Source organism: Cucurbita maxima, unplaced genomic scaffold, assembly GCF_002738345.1.
Source record: "Cucurbita maxima cultivar Rimu unplaced genomic scaffold, Cmax_1.0 Cma_Scf00014, whole genome shotgun sequence".
Taxonomy (NCBI): Eukaryota; Viridiplantae; Streptophyta; class Magnoliopsida; order Cucurbitales; family Cucurbitaceae; genus Cucurbita; species Cucurbita maxima.
The window spans coordinates 643,548-652,750 of record NW_019272030.1 but is presented as its reverse complement, the minus strand read 5'-3'; the positions used below and the strand labels follow the sequence as shown (position 1 = coordinate 652,750).

At 36.7% G+C, this 9,203-nt stretch overlaps 1 protein-coding gene across 1 annotated transcript; it reads left to right on the top strand.

Moving 5' to 3' along the window:
- Positions 1-365: 365 nt before the first annotated feature.
- Positions 366-7,252, top strand: LOC111489827 (histidine kinase 4-like). The gene is made up of 12 exons (XM_023138238.1): positions 366-980; positions 1,608-2,049; positions 2,222-2,455; positions 2,566-2,735; positions 2,928-3,146; positions 3,235-3,421; positions 4,420-4,471; positions 4,571-4,800; positions 4,938-5,036; positions 5,200-5,909; positions 5,980-6,468; positions 6,611-7,252. Exons 2-12 carry the CDS (start codon positions 1,720-1,722, stop codon positions 6,834-6,836), a joined length of 2,946 nt encoding a protein of 981 aa, XP_022994006.1. The 5' UTR covers positions 366-980; positions 1,608-1,719; the 3' UTR covers positions 6,837-7,252.
- Positions 7,253-9,203: the final 1,951 nt, after the last annotated feature.

Here is a 9,203-nt window from a genome sequence, read left to right as displayed (position 1 = left end):
TATAATAAAAATTATCTACATTTTATAGATTATTTCATTTTTGAAAGTTAACGGGTATTTATTGATTCCTGTAGAAGAGTATTTTTTAACTTTTTGAAAATATTTAAATATATTTTAATTTTTTTTAAAAAAATTAAGGATATTAATGAAATTGAATTTTTAAAGACATTTCAAGTTAAAAGGGTATTTTGGTAGAATTATAAAAAGTAATGTTAAATGTATTTTAAAAGAAATTTATAGTTTAAAAGATATATTTTTATGATAAATCTAATCTTACAAATAAGTTATTTAAGCAATAAAAAAAAGAGTTAGGAAATGGAGAGGGGGTTAGAGGTAAATTCAAGGGGAATGAGATCCGAGCTAGCAAATGTGGGCATGTCATTATCACACAGATTTGCGATGGAGATTTTCTTCCCCTTCCCACCATTTTGATTCTCCCTCCCTCCCACACAGTAAAGAGAGAGAGAGCCAATAAAACTAAAAACCCCATAGAAAAACTTGTAAATTTTGAGTTTTCTGGTTCTGGGTTCTTTCATTCAGGTTGAAGCTGTTTCCGCTCTTCTCTGTTTTGTTAATGGAGGAGGAGCCTACTTGTATGTACTCACTACAAAAAGCGAGCTCACAGCAGATGAGAGAGAGAGAGGGGAAGAAGAATAATAATATTTTATAAAAAAAGGTACACAAAGCCAGAGAGGAATAGAGGCACACATAGTGGGTTTCTGCCATAGTGAAAGAGTATTGGGAAGGAGAGCGATTTAGGAGACACCAAAGTTATCCCAGAAATCGTTTCTGATTTCAATTTTCTTGAGCTCCAAAGAACAATCAAGAAAGGGAAATAACAATCGGGGGGAGCAATTGAAGAAATCCCATGTGAAATTCTGCGGTAAAAGCCACTCCGGATCGATCTGTGGAGGACCTTCTTCCTCCTCCATCATCTCTGCAAATCATTGGTTGCATTTTCCATCTTTTGTGATACCCAGGTGAGCAAAACTGCAAAAGCATTGTTTCTTTTGATAACCCACTTTCCCCCTTTCCTTTTCTTTTTGTTTTCTTTTTGTTTTCTTTCTGCTCTGTCTCTCTCTGTGTCTGTGTGTATGTGTGTGTTTCTTCTTGTGTTCTTCGCTGCGCGTGTGTGGTTTGTCTTGGGAGCAGCGGAGCGTTCAGCTATGAATTTGATTGTTTAATGGAAGTGAAATGGGTAACAACTGAACTTCACGCCTTGAGGAAGGAGGAGTAGATGGACATGATTAGCTTACACTGTTCTGCATTTTTTTATTGTTTGTTTCCTTTTTTGTTACGCAAAGACGTCATTGACCAGAAAGTATATGAAGAGGAATTCTTTGGAATGTGGGCTTTTCTCTCTCCCTTGCCTCTTATTTTCATTTTTGACCACAATTTGAACACCCCATCTTTTCAGACTCGGGCTTGTCTCTAGGAATTGAACGGCTCTCTTTATTGATTCTGACTCGACTCATCGTCTTTCCTCCCTAATCTAGGAATGGGTTTAAAAAGGAAATGGGTTTTTTCGGTTTTGCTTTCTGAGCTTCAAATCTAACAGGTGACAATCTGCCTCTTGTCAACCTTTTGCTTTTTCTGTTTAATTGCAGGAGAAACTGTGGGAGGAGTTTTCAGAAAGAAAGTGAGCGAGCTCAAGAATGTTGCTGGTTCTTCAGGTTGGCCTAGTTCTGGTAGAGGAATGAAGAAGAAAAGGAAGTGAAAATGCAGGTGAGCGATAACTCTGTGGGTTTGAAGTGGAATGAGCAAATGGGAACAACAAAGAAGGGTTACACATTTGTTCAAGCTAACAGGGCTTGGCTTAGAAAGTATCTTCTGTTCTGGATTATGGGGATGGCGTTTATCAGCATGTTAATCTATAATGGCATGGATGCTGATATCAAAGTGAGGAGGAATGAAGTGTTGGGGAGTATGTGTGAGCAGAGGGCAAGGATGTTGCAGGATCAATTCAATGTTAGTGTTAACCATGTTCATGCCTTGGCTGTCCTTGTTTCCACCTTTCATTACTTCAAAAACCCTTCTGCTATTGATCAGGTTTGTACTTCGCCTCTGTACATTGGTTTATTCTTCTTATAGTTCTGGGAAATCTCAACCCTGCAAGATAAACATGTTCAATTCTGTGCATTTTCTTGAGCAAACTGGCATTTCAATGTCTTTTTCCCCTCATGACATTGTGGTTTAACGAGCCCAAAACTCAACAATGCAGGAAACTTTTGCAGAATACACAGCCAGAACTGCTTTTGAACGGCCTCTACTCAGTGGGGTGGCGTATGCACAAAGAGTGATTCATTCGGAGAGGGATATCTTCGAAAAGCAACACGGGTGGATGATAAGAACAATGGAAAAGGAACCTTCGCCCGATCGAGATGAATATGCACCAGTAATATTTTCTCAAGAAACAGTCTCGTATATTGAATCGTTGGATATGATGTCAGGAGAGGTAGAGCAAATGTTGCTATTCTAGCTTATATGTTGGATAAAAATGGCATGTCTGTATATATCGTTTTGCCTTCCTCATTTGGTAGATTGCTTCTCTCTGATGCAACGCAGGAGGACCGGGAAAATATTTTGAGGGCTAGAGCAACAGGAAAGGCTGTCTTAACAAGACCCTTCAGGCTGCTGGGTTCCCATCATCTTGGAGTTGTTTTGACATTTCCTGTTTACAAATTCAAATTGCCATCCATACCGACTGAAGAAGAACGGATAGAAGCAACAGCAGGGTCAGTCTGGATATGAAGTAGTTTAATAAGAAATGTGAATTCATCTGTGCTTTGTTTGTTCATCATTAAATATAGAACAGTGGCTCTCAGCGACATGTACCTTAATTTTTTCAAATCTTTGAGCTTTAGCATCATATTAGAGGTGAAAGTATATGTGCCAGATATGTTGAATTGTTTCTTATCTTAAAGCAGCTACGTTGGCGGAGCCTTTGATGTTGAGTCACTCGTGGAGAACTTGCTTGGGCAGCTTGCAGGGAATCAGGCCATTTTGGTAAATGTATATGATGTCACGAACTCTTCTGATCTTCTCGTGATGTATGGTCATCAATATCAAGATGGTGACTTGTCGCTTTCACATGAGAGCAGCCTTGATTTCGGAGATCCATTCAGGAAGCATTTGATGATTTGTAGGTAAAAGATTCTGCCATATTAGGTACATCTCTAATGTGGAGTGTTTGCTTCAGTGACTTATTGCTTTCCTCATGTGGTTATGGTGCAGATATCAGCAGAGGGCTCCCACATCCTGGACTGCCCTAACTACTGCATTCTTATTCTTCGTGATCGGTTTGTTAGTTGGATATATTTTGTATGGTGCAGCAACTCACATTGTGAAGGTTGAAGATGATTTTCATGAAATGCAAGTACTGAAAGTTCGAGCGGAGGCTGCCGATGTAGCAAAATCCCAGGTACCACCAATCAGGTCATTTAGGAACTAAAAAAATTAGAGACTCGAATAGAAAAGGAAACGGATGGAATTAGGGGGGAGAGAAAAGGATAGTTGGGATGAAAGTTCTAAATGAATCTTATGTTCGAGTTATGTATGTTGTAGAAAATATGGCTTCAAAGCAGAGAGCATAATAAGAGGTTAAATGAATATGATAGCTAAACCTCTACATTACCCAAAAACATAAACGGTTGAGTATTGTTGTTGGGGAGTCCCACATTGGCTAATTAAGAGGATTATCACGGGTTTATAAGTAAGGAATATATCTCCGATGGTATGAGGTCTTTTGGGGAAACCAAAAACAAAACTATGAGAGCTTATGCTGAAAGTGGACAATATCATACCATTGTAGAGGATCGTGATTTCTAACCTGGTATCAGAGCTAGATCCTTAATTTAGTCATGTCAATATAATCCTCAAATGTCGAACAAAGAAATTGCTAGCCTCGAGGGTGTAGTCAAAAGTGACTCATGTGTCGAACAAAGGATGTACTTTGTTCGAGGGCTCCAAAGAAAGGAGTCGAGCCTCGATTAAGGGGAGGCAGTTCGAGGGCTACATAGACCTCAGGGGAGGCTCTATGGTGTACTTTGTTCGAGGGGAGGATTGTTGAGTATTGTTGTTGGGAGTACCACATCGGCTAATTAAGAGGATGATCCATATCTCTATTGGTATGAGGCTTTTTGGCGAAACCAAAAACAAAACCATGAGAGCGCTTATACTCAAAGTGGACATATCATCCCATTGTGGAGGGTCGTGATTCCTATCATAAACATGGAAATATCTTGATTATGACCTTGTTATATCTTTGCGATATCAATGCATTTTGACTTAGTTGTTGTAAGTGGTGAATTCAATTTTCTTGAATTCTGCATTGAATTTTGTGTATGTTCTTAAACATACTGACACATATATATGATGCTGCTTCTCTTGATTAAAATCTCTCTTTTATTTTGGTTTCAGTTTCTTGCAACTGTTTCTCATGAAATTAGGACACCAATGAATGGCATCCTCGGTGCGTATATTCCTGCCTCGCTTTGCTTTTACCGAATCGGCTGGTTTTACGTGTACAAAGGATACTCAAATCTATTATCTTTGTATGCATCAATTTCAGGAATGCTTGCTCTGCTTCTGGATACAGATCTAAGTTCCACACAGAAGGATTATGCTCAAACTGCCCAGGCTTGTGGAAAGGCATTGATAGCATTAATAAATGAGGTTCTTGACCGGGCAAAAATTGAAGCTGGAAAGTTAGAACTGGAAGCAGTTCCATTCGACATTCGATCAATACTTGATGACGTGCTATCTTTATTTTCCGAGAAGTCCAGACAAAAGGGTCTGGAGGTAGGCTGTATGGACATCATTTATTTTCAAATAAACACGTTTGCTGCCTATTTGTTACATGTCATGTTAATTGATAACTTCATTGCTTTTTGCCATGGTGATTTCAACCATAATTGAACATCTATATGGAAATGAAGCTGGCAGTTTTTGTTTCTGATAAAGTTCCAGAAATTGTAATTGGAGATCCTGGAAGATTCAGACAAATTATAACAAATCTTGTGGGTAACTCTGTTAAGGTGAGTGTGTTTTTTCGATTGTATTTCCATATTCGAATCCAATATAAACGCTTAATCTTTTAGTACATCTTCTGCTAACGAGTTCGGATTATTTGCGTTTTCTTTTGACTATTATTGTCTAACTGGTTGGAAACAGCATAAAAAAGCTTCATTTTTTTTCCAGTTTACTGAAAGAGGACATATATTTGTTAAAGTACACCTAGCTGAGAATTCAAAAGTCTCCATGGACTCGGAATACGTCAACGGAATATCCGACAGTGGCTTATTCGTATTGGATGGTCGTGAATTTCAAACTTTGAGTGGACGCGAGGCAGCCGATGATCAGAACAGTTGGGATAACTTCAAGCATCTAATCGCTGACGACAACTTCCAGTCGAATGCCGCTTCAAACAACTCAGCAGTTACCAACAAGGGTTGTGATCATGTTACTTTGATGGTAAGTGTGGAGGATACTGGAATTGGGATCCTTTTACATGCCCAAAATCGAGTTTTCACACCCTTCATGCAAGCAGATAGCTCGACCTCCCGAAATTATGGAGGGACTGGTATTGGTTTGAGTATCAGCAAATGTTTAGTTGAGTTAATGGGTGGTCAGATCAACTTCATAAGCCGGCCTCAGATTGGAAGCACGTTTTCCTTCACTGCTGTATTTGGAAAATGTAAGAAAAACTCGATGAATGATATGAAAAAGCCCAACTCTGAAGAACTTCCCCCCAGTTTTAGAGGAATGAAAGCAATAGTAGTTGATAGCAAACATGTACGAGCTTCTGTAACCAGGTATCATTTGAAGAGACTTGGTATCATAGTTGAAGTCACCAATAGCATCAACATGGCAGCTTCTTTATTCAGAGAAAATGGATCCACACTGCCAAGGTAAGCCCTTCTCTTTTATTCTTTTGATTATAAATTGATTTCGAATGATTAAAAGCATGTTTCGTTGCAGAAACACAATCCTTCCAGATATGATCTTAGTTGAAAAGGACATACTAAATTCTGATGAGGAATGTGGGATCATTCATCATCTGAACTGGAAACCGAACGGTAGTTCGGTTAAGTTTCCAAAGCTGATCCTTCTCGCTACCAATATTGCCACTGCTGAACTAGACAAGGCAAGAGCAGCAGGTTTTGCAGACACCGTGATCATGAAGCCGTTGAGGGCGACTATGGTGGCTGCCTGTCTTCAACAAGTACTCGGGGTTAAGAATCAGAGACGGCCGAATGGTTCTGCTTTCCTCCAGAGCCTTCTCTGTGGCAAGAGAATCTTAATTGTTGATGACAACCGAGTAAACCGTCGGGTCGCTGCAGGCGCTCTGAAGAAATTTGGTGCAGATGTTGAGTGTGCAGATAGCGGGAAATCTGCACTGAAGTTGCTTCAGCTACCGCATAATTTTGATGCTTGCTTCATGGATATTCAAATGCCTGAAATGGATGGGTATGTTCTAACAACTCTCCATTTCCCCTTTGGTGTCTTAGCTTAAAAAACACACGAATCAGATCTCTTGAACAAGCTTTTCTGATCTGAATACCAAGAATTTCTGGAGTAAACTTTGAGTATAGTGTTGTCGAAACTGCAGGTTTGAGGCGACTCGTCGTATCAGGACAATGGAGGTCGAGGCAAACAAAGGAGGATTGTCTGCAACAGAAGGCAAACGGCCTATACCAATATTAGCAATGACTGCAGACGTGATTCATGCTACGTACGAAGAATGCCTGAAATGCGGTATGAATGGTTACGTCTCGAAACCCTTTGAAGAAGAAAATCTATACAAGGAAGTTGCCCGATTTTTCAAAAAACCATAGTCCATCAAAAGCTTCATGAATGACAAGAGGTCATCAGCTGTAGAGCTCCTTTTGGTGGGTTGGAAAGTACCAGCAAGTTTTGACACCATTGCTGGTGCTAACTGTCCTGTTGCTGGTGACCGAGGAACCGAGTTCAACGAGGGCGTCGGGAATTCTCGACTGCCATTGAGACTCGGGTTTGAGCTGCTACCATTTCTAACCAACTAAATATTTTATTTTGACTAGAATGTGAGTACCTACCTGTATACTACACCAGAAATATCCATCCCCAAATGGATGTATAATTATGGTTGCAAGGGGAAGGAGCTAAATTGTAAATGCTCATATTTCTAAGACCTCTTCTAAACATCTTTATAGTTGGTTGGCTTAGGCTCTTCATTTTCTCTACTTAATATTTACATCAAGCTCATTCATAAGTTCATTCAGCATAAAACGTCTTACGTTTGGTATTGATTATGAACAAACTTTATGTGAGATCTCACGTCGATTGACGAGGGGAACAAGTGTTCGTGAGGACGTTGGCCCCCAAAGGAGGTGTGTTGTGAGATCGAACGAAACATTTTGTATAAATGTGTGGAAACCTCTCTCTAGCAAAAACTCGGAAGGAAAAGTCTAAAAAAGATAATATCTTAGACTTTAAATTCAATTGAGGTCCATAGAACGCAATGATAATAGCTTGTTTATTAATAGTCTTTCAACCATACATTATTAGTAATGATGAGATATGCATTTTTTTATGTAACTATTATTTTATTATCGATATATTCATTAAATAATTTAATGAACATCTTTATAACATAAATTAATTATTTTTTATGCATTTTTTATGACAAAATGTTATATTTTTTTTTAGTTTTATAGATGGATTAAAACTTTGAATAATAGATATATAATCATATAATGATACAAATAGTAAATTAAAGTCGACTTAGAACAAAATAATATAAAATATTGTCTCATCCTTATCATATTATCTTTAAAAGTTAAAGGCAATGACTATGAAACAATCATACACCTTTTTATATATTAGCGATCATTTAATTACTATCTACTATCGGTTGTTTAGATGTTATTTAGATTTCAAATTGGATTGATAAAAATTATACGGTTGTCAAGACCGTCATAGAGGTCGTTTGGTTAGCTTCTCTTCCCATGAGGTTTAAACAAGAAATTTAATTTGTGAAATGAATTTGATTTTACTGATTTGTAGTATAAGTGTTACACTTTTGGATATTATTAGATGATCGATCTTTTGAGCTTTTTTTTGGATTATCATCTTGTTTGTTTATCGATCGACCTTTGATTTGTTGATATACTTAGACTGATCATTAACCTAATTTTTAATGAACTTAAGACTAAATTATTGGGGTTCAATGAGTACGTGGAATTATGATATTGGTCTGAATATGGCGGCTAATAAATGTATAGTTTAATGTTGCCTTGCATTGCACATAATCTTAATGAGCTACAATTATTAAAGGGCTAAATGCGGCTCTTAATGAATATTTTTTTTGCCTTATCTAATTTATTTATTTTTGTAATTTATTACACATTTGAATTATTTTCTTACAAATTACTCTTGGTCCATAGAAAATAATTTGGAAATATGTAATTTTTTTCCTCAACAAAGTACTAATATATATGGTAAGAGATCTCGTCCTATAATCTTTTAGGGAAAAGAGAAACATTGTAATAACTCGGTTGAAGTTGATATTTAATTATATGATAAAATATACTATCAATATATTATAACATGGTTCACTAACATATTTTTTTATTAATTTAATATGTAGAGGGTAAATATTAGAGATGTCCTCGAAGTGGGGAGCGTCCTCATCCCGCTTCCTATTTCAATTTTCATCTCCATAAAACTCTTCATTTATTTTTGTAAATATTGGAGCAAGAACAGGAACGAAAAATTATAATGAATTTTTTTTTTACATCTATCCATCGAAAGTATTATCCTAACACCAAAAGTTAAATAGACATCTCTTATAAAAATTATAATATATGATATTTTAGGTAAGATTATATATTTAAATTAGTTTTGCTACACATCAACTATCGCACCTATGCCTAATATAAAATGCTATGATAATTGTATTATTATTTAATTGAGATTCTATTCGTGCAATAAATATACATACATATATATATATATATATATATATTAAATCTTTGGTCTGTTTTTTCCTTGTAAAAAAAGAAGTTTAAATTTCTTTTTTATTTTAATTTACGAGGGGTTTTAACTTTTAATTTGAAACGCTCAAAGCCATTAACTGCATGGGAACCGTTCGAAACGTTGAATCATAAAAGTTTTTTTTTTTTTTTTTTTTTTTTTTTTTTTTTTTTTTTTTTTTTTTTTTT